We start from the raw sequence: 15,901 nt of genomic DNA, 5'->3' as shown, positions 1-15,901 counted from the left end.
AACTCCTTCTTGGGGACCCAGTTCTCAGTTCAATGTTTGGCTGCAAGAATCTTCCTCTATTTTTTTTTCAAACTCTGGCAGGGCCTCTCAGGAGACAGTTATATAAGGCTTCTCTCCGCACGCACATCTCGTCATAGGCAATAATGTCTGGGTTTGTTGGCTGTATATGGGATGCATCCCCGGGTGGGACAGTCTCTGGATGGCCTTTCTTCAGTCTCTGCTCTACAATTTGTCTTTATATTTCTTCCAGTGTGTATTTTTGTTTCCCCATCTAAGAACGCCTGAAGCATCCTCCTTCTTGTAGTTTCTGAATTGTATCTTGGCTATTCCTAGCTTTTGGGCTAATATCCACTTATCAGTGAGTGCATACCATGTGTGTTCTTCTGTTTTGGGGTTACCTCACCCTGGATGATATTTTGTAGTTCCATCCATTTGCCTAAGAATTTCCTGAAGTCATTGATTTTAAAGATTTATTTATTTATTATATATAAGTACACTGTCGCTGTCTCCAGACACACCAGAAGAGGGCATCAGATCTCATTACAGACGGTTGTGAGCCACCATGTGGTTGCTGGGATTTGAACTCAGGACCTCTGGAAGAGCAGTCAGTGCTCCTAACCACTGAGCCATCTCTCCAGCCCAAGTCATTGATTTTAATAGCTGTATAGTGCTCCATGGTGTTGATGTACCACATTTTCTGTATTCATTATTCTTTTGAAGGATATCTGTGTTCTTTTCATCTTCTGGCTATTACAAATAAGTCTACTATAAACAGCCTTCGGTGGCCATGATTACATCATGCTGTAGGAGGACCTGAGGCTTTGGACCACGGTTGGCAAGCCAGCTAAGATGCCCCAACAAGTGTATGCAGATTCAAATAATGCAGACTTACCTGGAGGTTGAATAGTTGGAGTTTTTCCTCACACAGCTGGATTATGGTAAGGTGATTTTGGTTGGAAGGGTAACTACAGAAACTGCCCCATGTGCTCTTAGACCGGAACTCCTGACTCCTGAGAATTCTCCTTAGCAGTGAGCAGCTGGAATACTAACCCACTCACCAAGGGGAAAGAGGCCTTGTGGGTTTCCTGATTCAACCCGAGAAACGGAGTCCTAAGAGGGCTCAGCATTTTTCTCAGGACAGTTAGTTTAGTTAATCAAGCAGCAGTTCCTTCCATTTACATTGTGAACCACCACCTGTCCCAGGCCTGTTCACTCTCCATGACCAATGACTTTGAGTTCTGACTCTACTGTATCTAAATCTTTCATGTCCAGTCAGTCAGAACCAGAAGTTCATATTACTAGAGGGAGATCTATCATCTCCTGCTCTGTGCTGGCCCATGCTGATTCTGAATCTTTCCAAGGAGTAGACGAGCCCATTCACATCCTGAGCGTAGGCTTCTGTGCACAGTGCACACATCTTCAATCTAACTCTCCTATTCATTCATCACAAGGTTATAGGAGCATTGATAGATTATCAGGAAAATGCAAAATGCCTTAAGTCTTCAATTAATTTCCTCGGACATCCCCCAAATACATATGACTCATAAGGTCAGACATGATAGAAAAATCACCCTGAGGTGTTTGACCCTGAACCTCTACCCTGTTGTAATCGTGACCTGGCAGAGGGATGGAAGTTACCAGATACAGAACATGGAGGTGGTAGGGACAAGGCTTGCAGGGAATGGAACTTTCCAGAAGTGGGCAGCTGTGGTGCTGCCTTGTTGGGAAGAGTAGACTTACCCATGCCATATGGGGGGCTTCCTGACACCTTCACCTTGAGATGGGGGTAAGGAATGGCAGGAAGCACAGAGACCCCTCAGAGGAAGTGGGTTATTTTGGGGAGAACTTGAACTGGGTCAGGACTGAGAGCTGGAGGTCAGGGGCCTCACTCTTACTTCCCTTCCTTTCCTTCTCATAGCCTCCTCAGTCCACCATCCCCATCATGGCTATTGTTCTTTGTCTGGTCCTTGGAGCTCTGCTTACAGGAGCAGTGGTGACTTCTCTGATATGGAAGAGGAGGATTAAAGGTAAAGACAGGGCAGGGTCTTAGTTTGTGTCTTCCTGGGACGATCAGGACAAGCTGTGAGTGTGCCCTGTCACATGACAGCAGGCTTCAGCCTGGGGATGATGTGGTGATATCAACTGCATTGTGAAGCATAAAGGAAACAATGGACAGATCCATAAGTGCAGTCATGGAGGAGGCACAGACCTGTGTCTCAGCTCTCAGAGGTCAGAGGGAACTTTCCCATTTAGAATAGGTACCCAGGATTCCAGTTATCTCATTTACTGTACACTCTTCTATCACGTTTCCTCATCTTTCTCTGAACCCGCAGTCACAGTTATGGAAATTATCTGAGATGAGTTCAAGGAGATTGTCTAGGTTCTTTAGACCCTACTGCTTCCATGAGCCCCCCAAAAAGTGTTTATTTCCAGGAGTTAAAAAAGAGACACCTATGTTCACCCTTGCTCATAATAATCATGGTTGGTCATCCCTGAGAAACTTATAGTAGTAATATAGGAGAGAACCCATGGGGGGGATTTCAGCCAGCCCATAATGCCTCCTTTATTCCTATCTTCAAAGGCTTTTAATGTCTTAGTAAGTTTTCCACTGGGAGCTAAAATTTCTACAATGTTGTTCTTTCTGCTATATCATTAAAAATAACACCTTAAGGCATGAGGGTTGTAACCAGTGAGAACCATAGGATAGAAACCTGGCAGATGGGAACTCTTGGAATTAGGACAGTTTGAATATGTTATGGGCTGTTCAGTTCATCACCAGTTAAAGACACTGATCAGGGTTTCTTCCTTGTTCTTCATTTCAGGATAAGTCAGATGCCCTGAGGTGGTTTTGAGCCATCTAATATTTGTTCTGGTCTCTCTTCCTTCTGTGACTTCAAGACCTTGTTGCCTCTGTTTCTACATCTGACTGTATCCATGTGTCTGTCTCCTCTAGCCACACAGTAGGCTGGTCTCAAGCACCAAAAAATTTCATTCCTACCCTTGTTCTGTTTATTTACCACAGGCAGGGCTGGGAAATCTCCATTCCTGATTGAACTTTGCTTTCACTGAGCTACATACAATTTCATGCTTCTGTCCTTATCAATTTTACTCACCTTTTGGACATGAATCAATCACACAATCTGGCCAGAAGTTGCACAACCATAAACAAATGATTAATTAGAGAAAATAAAGGTTCAGCACCTTATGAAATTAGTGTTCGTTGTGATAAATCTCTTGACTATAGCACAATGTTTGCCGCATGGAGTCAAGCTAGGCCTGACTGTGTACAGTGGTTGCTGCGTCCACATGGGCTTCACATTGTCACTCACTACTTGTCTACTTGGTATCTCTTTCAATATGTCACGTGATCAGAAGATCGCAAGCATTATTAGGCCTCCCTAAGTAAGTGATTGAGAATCTGTCAGGTGAATCAAATTTTCAGACCCTGGGATCCAAAAAAAAAAAAAAAAAAAAAAAGCAGGTGAAACTCACTACCCTGTGATTGGAATTAAGGCTTAGCTTTGAAAATAACAGTGGACCTGAGTTCATTCCCGTGCATCATCAAAGGGCCACTCACAACCTCCTGTTATTCCAGCCCCATGAGACTAGATGCTGTCTTCTGGATTGCAAAGCCATCTCTAATCAGTTGGCAGGTAATAGACACACACATACACACACACACACACACACACACACACACACACTCACACACACACACACATACACCTCGAAGTAAAACAAAAACTAACCTTAAAACACGCACTCTTCTCTAAAACAAGTATCAGCTAGTTGTGACGTTGCCGCATATGGCCAACTAGTGTGCTGTGCTATTGCTGTGACAAAATACGACGCCCAGAAATCACCTGAGGAAGAAAGTTTATTTCATCTGACGAGTCCCCGGTCACATTTCAACATTGAGGTAGGCATTCAAGGGAAGAACGTGGAGACCAGAACACTCCATGAAGCACTGCTGCTTACTGGTGCATGGGTATTTTGCCAGTAGGAATGTCTCCGCATCACAACCTCTTCAGAAGAGAGAATGGGGTCCCCAGGGATCAGAGTCACAGAGAGCTGTGAACAGCCATGTGGATACTAAGAACCCAACACAGCTTCCCTGGAAGAGGAATCTGTGCCCTTACTGTCTGAACACTTTCAACAGGTTCATGCTTTCTGCTTTTAAGCTGAGCATTCAGAAAGGAGACGCAAAAAACTCTTTCTATTCCAGATCAGCATAAACTCCTTAGCAATTCCCAGCCCAGAGAATTTCATATAATTAGACCCTGTCTCCAAAAAGTCTTCTGGTAATATTAACAAAAATATTTAATTATAATAAAATATTTAACATTATTAAAATAAATGTTTAATGACAATTATTTAATAATAAAATATTGTTCTTATAGCTAGTGAGCTATCTCGGCAACAAAAAGCCCTTGTTCTTGCAAAGGAGAACTGCATTCCTAGCATAGAATGCACTTAGGCCACACACAACCTTCTATTATTCAACTTCTACTCTTTAGGGTGCCCTCTTTTTATAGGAAACTGACTACATTACACCCCCTACACAAACATACACACACTAACAGACACAGACACACACAGACACACACAGAGACACAGACACACACACACAAACACACCAGGCCACAGACAAAGAGAGAGAGCCTGACAAAGATAGACAGAGGCAGATGGAGAAATACAAAAACACACATATACATAAAGCTACAGATACATTATATATAGCCTATATGTTTCTGTTACACTACATTTTCTCATATTTAAGTAAAAATGTTTAAAGACACAACCACCCATTACTTAATGGGAACAATAAAAGGCACTTAAGGGAATGCAAACATCCAAAAATAGATCTTTCATTTCCACCACAATTATGCTTTGAAAAATGGTTAGCTCACTTTTAAAATATCACTCGTGCATTCAAGCAGTTACAATATCTTCAATATAGCATATGTCTCAAGACACTTGGTACACTGCAGGTAAATATGTATCAGTAAACATCAATAAATGCAAAATTACGTCGAGGTCCATTCACTTCCTACATGTGTAGAGTTCCTGACATCAAAATGTCTGAGAGTTGCTGACTTATTCTTCCCAAGATGGATGCAGAAGGATGTTGTCAACAGAACCAGCACAGGGAATAGTGTAAGCAACTTGTCCCCAGATGTAGATCCCAGGAGTTCATCTTTCTATTACCCAACCACCTGTCCATGTCACTCCCATAGAAAATTCTCAGGCAGGGTGCCTCCCTGATGTCAGACGTATGAAATGAACTGGGAACTGTCTTGGTCCATATCTCCCATCCCTCAGGCTGAGGTCTACTAAGCTCCATGCTTCCACTTTTTAAGGAGGATGACCCTGACTCAGAAACTGATGAAAACCTGTGAGTGCCACATCTGAAATGAATTTGTTTGACATGCATTCCCCATTCCTCCCAGGTCCAGGTTAGGTGCACATAGCTGGAGAAAATCAGGGTGTGATGCTTGGGGACACAGGTGGAGAAGGGGTGGCCTTTCTTGTGCCCTGTGTGCAGAAGTCAGGCCTTTTCACTCTGGAACCTGCATTCACCAGCATGGGTCATATGAAAATAAAAAAAAAACCCAACTTGCCTTACACAAATATGTAGGGGAAATATTTTAATGCTATTATCAAATAATTTTGGATATTCATCTTTGATACTACAGTAAAATAAAGATACATTAATATTTGTCTAGACAGGTATCATAAATCCTACCTTAGACTTCAAGTGAGGAGAAAGCATTGATTCTTTTTTTAGCTGTGTGGCCAGCTTTGTGTGCCAATCTGTGTAATTATTCAAATACGGTTACTGTCAATATTGTCTTAGTAAGGGTTTTATTACAGTGAAGAGATGCCATGACCATAGCAGCTCTTAAAATAGAAAATATTTCCGGGGACTGGCTTACAGTTTCAGAGGTTTAGTCCATTATCATCACCGTGGGATACATCATGGAGGCATACAAACAGAATGGCTGCTACAGAAGGAGCTAAGAGTTCTACACCCTGATGGGCAGGCAAGACGAATTGAATATCACACTAGACCTAGTTTGAGCATCGAAGATGTCAAAGCCCAGCCCCTTAGTGAAAACGCTTCCTCCAACGAGGCCACACCTACTTCAACACCTCCCAGTTGTGCTACTCTGTCTTCAAACACATGAGTCTATGGAGATTGTACCTACTCAAACCACCACAGTACACATATATACATGTAAATTTCCCTCAGTGTTTACGGTTTTATAACCTTTCATCTTACAGAAAGACAAAGGTGAGTCATCAATTCTGAGGAGTGGTTCTAGAGAGGCAGCAGCACTTGAGATTTACATTGTGCTAAAGTAAGAGTCACCTTCCATATCTTCTATCATGTTTTGTTCCAAGGAAAAGAATTCAAAAATTATATCCATATATTCAAAAATATATTCAATATATAGCATTTTGATAGATAATATATGTATATGTATAGATATTTTACTTATAATATACATCTGGAGGTATGGCCCATTAGCAGTGTTGACAGTATTTTCCTTATGTGCACAAGACACTGAATTTGAACCCAGGCTTGCTGGGAGAGAATTGCTATCATCATACCTGCTTGGGTATAGACCCTGCGTGCTCCAGTACCAACATACCTGGTAAGGTGTGCCCCATTGGTGCAATAGTGACTTTTCTGCTGTGGTGAAACCAACTACTTTCAAGTTTGATTTAATTTCTGGGCTAAGGGGTGTGTGTGTGGAAACTCACATCAGGCCCTGAGAGCCAGTAAGTCAGTGGGAAAGACTGTGACTCCCATAGGTCCCAGTGGAGAGGCCACTGCTCTCGTTTTGCTAAATGGACATGATTTATCTGTAAAACCGCCTTATGGACATTTGTGTTCATACTCAGATTGTGTTGTCAGCCTCACTCAGTCCTGGAGAGAAAGTTTTTCTGGGCAATGGTGGAGATTCATGAGTGGTTAGGATCCTGAGAACAATTACTTTTACTGTGGCATCACAATGCTTAGCCATGAACAGAGCAGGGAAGTTGCACATCTGTCACTCACTCACATCCAAGGCTTAGAGGCAACGTCATAAAAGATGCACAAAGAGAATGAAGGATCCAGTGGAGTAGAGCTATGGAACACTTCCTTCTGGAGAGAGACCTTGGGAGCCCTGGAAACTGTCAAGGTTTACAAAAGACTTCTCCAAAGATTACCCAAGCAGTCGGACCTGGTGGGGAAAAGAGAATCTCCTCCCAGCACACTGCATGTTTTTATTTTTATTTTTTATTTTTTGTGCAGGAATGATAAGGATTCCACTTTCATGTGCTGGTGGGCATTTTCTAGGGATGCATTTGCCTTTGAATCATCCATGGACCTGTAAGTAACCCTGAACAGTAGTATGAACCACCCCAGCAAACTGACCAGCTCAGTAAGCTGAATTTCCAACTGTAAAGCAATTGGTTGCACCTAAGGATGAGCTGATTGCCCCAACAGGATCATCTTTTGTCTACCTTGAATGAATAGATGTCCAATCTCAAATGAACCCATGTCTGTTCCTCTTTTCCAAAGACACCCAATACTTTCTCTTTTCTCCTTCTCTTTCCACTCTTATTCACTTCCAATATTTTTTACTCTTTCCTTTTATTTTCTCTTTGTCTTTCTTTCCCTTTCTCATGGATTCCTTTCTATTACTTTTTCCATTCCAGTACATCCCCTTTCATCTCCCTCCTCTACCCTATTCCTCTTTCTCACCAAAAGATGGCTTTCATATTTCTTGTGCAACTTCTGCTGTGTTTTTTCATCATTGCCATGATACCAGAATGGTGCAGCCAACTCTTGACCTCTGACCTCATCAGACCACTTGTATTGGAGCACAGTGTTCGGTCAGCTCTACTTTTCTCTCTTGTAACCATCATTCCTTTAGCCTTAACTAATTTCAATGGCCTTAAGTGTCATTAATTCGATGTCACTCCCTGATTCTCTATAGTTTCATCTAGAGGTCTTCAATATTTTCAGACCATCAACCTGGCCACTTCATTTATTTAATTTTTCTTTAATTAATTGTTTTCTCATATATTATTTTATAGACCGCGTCTATACCAAGGCTGGACTTGAACTCCTGAAGCTCTTGCCTCTCCCTCCCAAGTGTGTGTGTGTGTGTGTTTGTGTGTGTGTGTGTGTGTTCACATCTGTCTTCTTCATTTTTCTTCTTCTTTTTTTTCTTCTGGAGATTGTGGTCTTATTATACAGGATGAGCTAAGTCTCTGAGCCAATGTGATCCTCCCATAAAAGCCCCCAACAAGTGTCAGAATCTCTGGCTTGTGCCATCACTGCAGACCCCTGTGCTTCCATTGGGCATCTATGACCAATCACTTCTACTGCAAGCACCTACCATTTCCCCTCTGGACATGTGGCCTTTCCAGACTCTGGGAGGGAGATGCTGAGGGAGACAGCATCTCTCAGTTACACCATGCCATCAGTGTCTTCCATTCCTTTCTGTGTTTGTACCATAGAAACAATGCACTGATAACAATGCACTCTAGGGCCTGTCTTCAAAGTGTGTAGAGAATTCAGTCCATTCTGCTGTTCCATTGCTGTCCTGCCAGTTGAAGTGGCTTTCATGTCCAACCTGGACGACTAAACTCTGCCCTAAACTTTTCTCTACCACCTCATTCAAAATGTCCATGCTTTAAGCAAGGATGCTTTTATTATCTTCCAGACCTGCAAGTCCTGGCAGTACCTCACATTTCCTACCCACAAGACTACTCAACACATGCTTGGAGCCATTTTTTTTTCTAGAACATAGAGAGGACGTTTTCCTGGGTGTAAGCACTGAAAGATCCTCTTGCTTATTAAGAACATAGGAACAACCACAAATAACAAACAGCACAACCACAACTTCCTGAAAACACTTGACAGATTTCTCCATGTCTTTCAGTCCTTTCTTTACAGTCAACCTTCACAATGGGGCCTTTGAAGCACCTCAGTAAAAGCAATAACATTCCTTGTCCCACATCCATATTTTGTACTACCCATCACTTAACACTTCACATGTCTGGTAGGGATACTTTGCTTGAGTGCCTTCTCTCTTCCACTAGGGCATTGTTAGAAATACTGGCCTTTTGACCTTTGGTGTATTATGCTAGAAAAATTGTTTGCCATGTAGACAATGCTCAGTAAACATTGTGCCAGCTGTGGTACAAAGTCCTCATACACAAAGAGCACTCATCCTGGGCTATTCTACCAAGTTCAACAGCACCTGCATGGAGTTCTGAGCACAACTGGGGATCCTTCTGTCCATCCACCATCAGATGATTGGAATCACGCCCCTAGGCGTGGCGACAAGTACATTTACCCACTGAATCACCAGCTGAGGAATTACTTTTATATTCTTCAGAAGAGATGATCTTTGATTAATGAACTGTATCTTCCGATCAAATAAAAACCTAAGTCACTTTGTCGTTTTTGGTTTCATGTTTTTCTGTATGTACCCATGTGTATTGTGTGCACCTGCATGGGGATGTCTGTTCTAACATGTGTGTGGGTAATGTGCACGTGGGGACCAGAGTTGACACTGAGTGGCTTCCTCAATCACAATTCACACTATTTCTTTCGGCCTGGTCTCTTGTTGAACTCAGAGTTCACTGATTTGTATAGTCTGCCCAGCCAGCTTGCCATGGGATTTCCTTCACCTCCACTCCCAGAGGGCTAGGATTGCTGTTGGGGATCCAGCTGTGCCTACTGGCTTTTCAATGGGTTCTGGAGATCCAAACTACCTACCATCCTCATGCTTGGTCAGTGAATGCTTTATCCACTGAAGCATCTTCCTAGGCCCATGTTTTGGCTTTTTGGGACAGAGCCTTATGTAACTCAGTGTTTGCAGCTATTTCAACTTAGGAAGTGCTCCCTTTTGAGTGGTGGAGTACGGGTCTTAAGACTCAGAAAGCTAACGGGCTTAACAAGCTCAGGAAGCTCTTGAAACACATAGGGTTCAATGGCTCTTTCCCCTGCAGGAAGAAATTGTCAGGAGAGAAGACTTTTTGGCTGCTCAAGCTGCCTGTAACTTGGGCTTTTACTGCTGAAGTTGCATGAGAGTCATTCATATTTTTAGTGAACCTTCACCCAGGCTTGTATAAGTGACCATGTTGTGTTCTTAACCTCTGAGACAGTTTTCCTGTTTAAGAATCAGGTGTTCTTAGGGTAAGGTTCTGCTCATTGAGATTTTCCCCTGGGTGACCCTATAGTCACTTTACTTCAGTTTAGTGTTAGAAAATTTTCCTGAGTCAAAAGGAAAGACTTTAGGGCAACAGCGGATGCCTTTCTGGGAATCAATGCCTATTTCCAGTTGACCTGAGGGAGGGATATGGGTGACTGTAAGGTCATCTTTGGCACAGGAGTGGTCATGAAATACTATGTGGGTCTTGAGGGCATTCAGAAGACATAGCAGCTAAAAGTACAGACTGTTACAGCAAAAGACCTGTGTTTGTACTTACTGTCTCCATGTTAGTTGACAGTTGTGTATAACCCCATTTCTCAGGACTGAGGAACCTTTCTGATACCCATGGACTCTAGGCATGCAACTATTACACAGACAGAAGTACAGGCAAATAAAAATCACATAAAAATAAAAAAAAACAATCTATCGACTTTCAGATAGTTAAAGGAAATGATTGTAGGTAACAGGCCAAGCAAAAGAGCAGCTCCGTGACATCCAAGCAACCTGGCCCTAATTACTTCAGAGAGTCCTTTGTGGCAAGCAGGAACAATGGCAGTCCCAGTTTGATGCAGGGTGGAGACTGCTTCAAGCTGCATGTGTGTCAGCTAAGGTGTTTTGTTCAGAGAACTCTCTTTAGGGGAAGATGAGATTCTTGACTGAAAAAGAAAAGAATTTCAGGATACCCAGTATGAAGCAAAGTTCAAGTTTATTAGGAAGAGAAATGCATAGACTTAAACATGAGATTGAATAGAAAGAGCGTTACATAGGAAAGGATAGATAAGTCCAAGACTGGACATGGTTACTATTTTACCCTTGTTGCTTTTATTGGGTTTACTCATTAAGTAAACCATGGGAAGAATTCACCAAAAATTTTACCCAAATCATCATGTTCAAGGTGAAATAACAAACTTACAGCTCAAGGGAAACTAAAGTTCAGTCTGTGGTGGAGGTCTCCAGGCCTACGTCTCCTGGATCAGTAGAGATGACTGTGGAAGACACAGGTCAGCGTGGAGAGGAGTGGTGCTCAAGTCTGGGCCGAACTCACTTTCTTATTTCGTACTGACATGAGACAGAGACCTGGACACAGATGCCAGCCATTGAAAGAAATGTCAGGAGCTTTTGAAGTCAAACAAGGTAGGTATCTCACAGTACAGAAGGAAATAATTAACAACAAATTCTGGTTGATGATTGCTAAACCATGATACCAAACAGGCAGACATATTAAAAACAATTCCAGTATAGAAATTCAACCCAGCTCAGGAATGTGTTTTCTTATTATTTCCTACTATACTGGGAGAGATGCATCAGATCTCTGGGCACTGTCGATGCCTATGGCAGTACAGAATTAGACTTGTTAAGAGCCCACAAGAGAGAAAATATGTGAGGACCCACAATGGGTACCTGTCGTCCCTATTTTAGGTCTCAGGAACCAACTCCCACTTAATGACTTGCAGCCAGAGTGTGGATGCCTCTTTCCCACCTTTGGGAAGAACACAGGGAGAGACTGAGGAAGGAGTACAGTTGCAGGAGTGGGAGGAAAATCCTGGTCAAGTGTCAGGAAAGTTTCTAGAAGTGTGACTGAAGCTCTGTGGACTTAGGAGAAAACATAATGGAAGATTGCACATAAAGAGGGCAAACTGGCCTTCTGTAGGTCTGTCCTGAGCAGGGACCATCTCTGTGACATTTCTCTGTCTGTAGAAAATCTGAATCAGGTCTCCATCACACCCATCCAAAGGGCAGTGGATCTTTCTATTATTTCCTTTATGCTTTATGATAGAGTTAGTGTCAGCCCACGGTCCCCAGTGCCTCTGTGGATACATCTTTCCTCGAATGAGGCAGGGTACATTTATGTCTTGGCCTTGAGTTCTGGAGGGGAAAGAACTCAGACGCTGCCCTTTCCTTACCTTTATTTCTTCCATACCAGAAGAATCACCACAGTTCCTATCACCAATGTTACAACAACCAAGCCAACGAGAATTGCCATGGTGGGGATGGTTGTTGAAGGCTCTGGTGAGGGAGGGGAAGGAAGAGTGAGGATTCCGACCCTAGCTCTCAACCCTGATCCTGCTCTGGTTCTTTAAAGAGCTCACTTTCCCCTACAGCAGAGCTGTGCTCACATCCCCTCCTTACCCCACTTCAGAGTGAGAGGCTCAGGTAGCCCTTCATGGTGCACATGACACGTGTATCTCAGCTCCTCTCCAGAAGGAACCATCACTGCTGCCCATTTCTGGAAGGTTCCATCCCCTGCAGGCCTGGTGTCTGGCAGCTCCATGTCCTGGGTGTGGTTGTTCCCATCCCTCTGCCAGGTCAGTGTGATATCAGCTGGGTAGAAGCCCAAGGCCCAGCACCTCAGGATGACATTGCCATCAGGTCTTACTTGGTGGGTCACATGTGTTTTGGGTGCATCTGAAGGTAACAATTGGAAAATTCAGGTATTTTGCAATTCTCCTGAGGACTGAACAGTGCTCAAGTGACCATCCCTAGGAAGGATAGTAGACTTGGACAAGGGAGGGATCCAAGACCACAGGGAACCCTAAACTCAGGATGTGGATGATTTATTGGTTGTAATACTTTACAATAACCATGAGCCAATAGAAAGCAGGACACTCGTGGTCTTGCTCTAGGTAAATAGACTTCTGGTTCTGACTGGGCATGGGGCCTAATGGACTCAGCAATCCTGGAAACAGACATTCAATATCATCGTGCCTGGATAGTTTACAGGCCTGAGAGAGACCATGATGCACAGTGCAGAGTGAAGGGACCTGCTGCTTAATTGACACACTGAACTATCCTGGGAGAAGTGTGAATCCTCTGGAGAGTCCCTCTCTCGCGTTAAGTCAGGAACCTGAGGAGCTATCTGTCCTCTTTGATGCAAGGCAGTGTAAGTATTCCAGCTGCTCCCTGCTGAGGAGGAGGACTCAGGGAGAGAAGAGCTCCAATCTCAGAAGCAGGAGTTGGCAAGGGCCTCTCTTACCAGTGCGCAGCAAAGTCTCATTTCCAAGTTCCAGGCATCTAAGAAGCTTTTCTATGCACTCCCCTTGCAGGTAAGCCCTCCATTGTTCAGTCAGACCATGACGCTCCCAGGCACGCTTCAGAATTTGAGCTCTGTGGCCCTCTGCAATCCAAGAGCTCAGGTCCTCATTCAGGATGATGTTATCATAGCCATAGTAGGTGAACCGGTATTGACCGCGGAGGAAGGTCCCATTAGTTGCCACATTGCAGCCAACCATTTCCTGCAGGGTGTGATATTCTGCCCCAACCCCATTCAGCCTCTGGTTACTGTGAGGCTTCTCCCCCTCCCAGGATTCTGTCCCAAATTAAACCCCTAATCAGGTTCTTGTGGTTCTCTCTGATCAAAGGTCTCCAGAAGTCCCATCGACTATGACTGGTTACTGTCTTGAGGACCAGACCTTTGTGGGCATTGAGGGGTCATGTTCTCATCCCTGAGATGACTTACCATCATTGCTGTCCTTATTGTTCTTCATCAGGAACTGAAGAAATTGTCTGTCTTTCCGTGACGAGTGCATAGCTTGTGCTGTTTCCTTATCCCAATATTCAGGTGGCTCCTGCTCCATCCAAGCAGCCCGAGGTTGCATCCTTGTAATCCCTGCTTGGCTGTCGAATGCCTGAAACTGGATGGAGTCTACATAGCTGATCTGGATGAACCGGGCCTCCCCCATGCCAGGCTCCAAAATCGCAGCGTTGAAAATCTGCAGCCAGTGTGAACCTGTAGGCGGTGCACATTCAAACCCTGACTCTTCAGCCTGGACCCAGAGCAGGTGGGTAAGGAGCTGAGCAGGGGTGGTGGTCGGCCTCTGGAGTTCACATAAAGGAGAGAGTCAGGGGTCATGTAGCTAGGGGATCAGGTGGGTCTGGTTAGCCGAGGAAGAAGATGCACAGATGCGAATTCCAGGTGATGTGTCCTGCTCCCCAAAAGGCCATTTCTCTCCAAGCCCCTCACCTACCTGCACAATACTTGGTCAGGTCCAAGGCCACCAAAGGGAGGAGGAGGAAGGCCCAGGGTCCATGGTTCTTCATCCTCTGAGATAAATGGAGTCTCGATCAGGACTGGTATCTCTTCACTTTATAACCCTGATGTGGCTGACGCTGATTGGCTTCTCTTCGATCTCCCAAAGGTAGTGACGTAGACCTGATGGGGTGGGAGAGATTAATTCCTCGGGGTGGAGGGATTTCTATACCCCTGCTTCCCCACCTTGCACTCAGTGCTGCAGCCTGTCATTAGGGTCTAAGCACAAATCTGTCCTTTTGGTCCAGGTCACAACATCCTTTAGTACTAGACCAGTGAGTCAGCAATTGTCAAAAGTTTCCATGTCAGAATCTCCGAACACGCTTAGACACTGGTAATCTTCAGGGGTGACTGCTTCAGGGGTGGATTATATCAATCCTCTTCTCTCATGGTAGGAACTGGAGATTTTGAGAGTCTTGATTCAATGCAGATATTGATAACTAATTGGATGTAAGCCGAGTACCAAGAGGGAAAACCATGAGAACCTTCTCCAATATGAGAAGGTGCTCTCAGCAGAGCATTTTGGATATTTAACATTTCTGGGAGTCCTTATTTCCAACTTCCCCATCCTAGATCGTAGGATTTTGTGTCTTCCTTTTAGTAGTATTTTTTTTTAATTTGAAATACTGAAAAATGCGGTTTCACTGATATATTTTGGGAGAAAGAATCTTTTTCTTTTTTCAGCTTTAGATTATTTTTTTTAAAAATTGGAGATTTTTTATTTACATTTCAAATGTTATTCCCTTTCCTCGTTTCCTGTCCATAAGCCCTCTATCTTATCACCCTCCCCTTTTTCTATAAAGGAGTTCCCCCTCCCCAGTCACCCCCCCTTCCGGCTGCCCCACCCTGATATTCCCCTACACTGGGGGATCCAGCCTTGGCAGGACCAAGGGCTTCTAGGAGAAAGAATCTTAAGACTCAGTTTCATTTGCATGTATTTTTGTGAATCTTTCTGTGTACGCAAGGGGTAGGTACTCATGGGTTGCAGAAGAGGTAGTGGGAAACCCTGGATTGGAGTTCAGGAATGTGTGAACTGACAGACCCAAGTGCTGGGAAATCAACTCTGGTCTTCTGCAAGAGCAGCAAGGTCCTTTCACATTAGTTTTCTTTTGAGACGGCCTCTCAGTATGTACCCCTAGCTGCCCTGGAAATGACTATGTAGACCAGGCTGGACTAACACTCGGAAATCCATCTACTATTGGTTCCTAATTGCTGGGGTTAAAGGAATTTGCCAACCAAGTGGGCTAATTGTAAATGTTTCTCATTGGTAAGTCACTAAACGGGCACAGGTAGCACTTCCTCAGTGTTGTCTACCACAAGACTTCAAACGTCACTGAATCTTTCATTATTGGCCTGCCTTCACGTCCATACAAGGATCTCACACAGTGAATGGATGCTAGGTTAATATTAATAATTGTTATTTTGGAGTAGGATGTTCTTTGACAAAGCCCTTTTAGTACAAATTGTCAAAAACACAGTCATTAATATGACCACATATTTTATACAGAAATCCTTGGAAGCATAAAGAAGCCCTTAGTTTGATGGTGTAGAAGTCAACTGCTCAAAATCACTAATGCTTTCTTAAGAGCTTAGAGAGTATCTTAGTTGTAGTCAACAGGGGAAGGGACTGGTGGACAATGAGTGAATTTTTATA

The 15,901-nt window shown here is 43.7% G+C and overlaps 1 protein-coding gene across 2 annotated transcripts; it reads right to left on the bottom strand.

Moving 5' to 3' along the window:
* Positions 1-12,126: 12,126 nt before the first annotated feature.
* On the bottom strand, positions 12,127-14,258 carry LOC116887709 (patr class I histocompatibility antigen, A-2 alpha chain-like). 2 transcript variants are annotated; one of them, XM_032889309.1, is made up of 5 exons: positions 14,182-14,258; positions 13,678-13,817; positions 13,195-13,470; positions 12,351-12,626; positions 12,127-12,227 (listed from the first exon to the last, which is right to left on the bottom strand). In XM_032889309.1, exons 1-5 carry the CDS (start codon positions 14,256-14,258, stop codon positions 12,127-12,129), a joined length of 870 nt encoding a protein of 289 aa, XP_032745200.1. The 2 variants fall into 2 exon arrangements, with proteins under 2 accessions (XP_032745200.1, XP_032745199.1); XM_032889308.1 differs by having other exon boundaries at positions 13,678-13,947; positions 14,186-14,258.
* Between the last annotated feature and the right edge of the window lie 1,643 nt (positions 14,259-15,901).

Source organism: Rattus rattus, chromosome 18 (genome assembly GCF_011064425.1).
Source record: "Rattus rattus isolate New Zealand chromosome 18, Rrattus_CSIRO_v1, whole genome shotgun sequence".
Taxonomy (NCBI): Eukaryota; Metazoa; Chordata; class Mammalia; order Rodentia; family Muridae; genus Rattus; species Rattus rattus.
The sequence above is the reverse complement of the archived record's forward strand: the minus strand, read 5'-3'. Positions and strand labels throughout refer to the sequence as shown.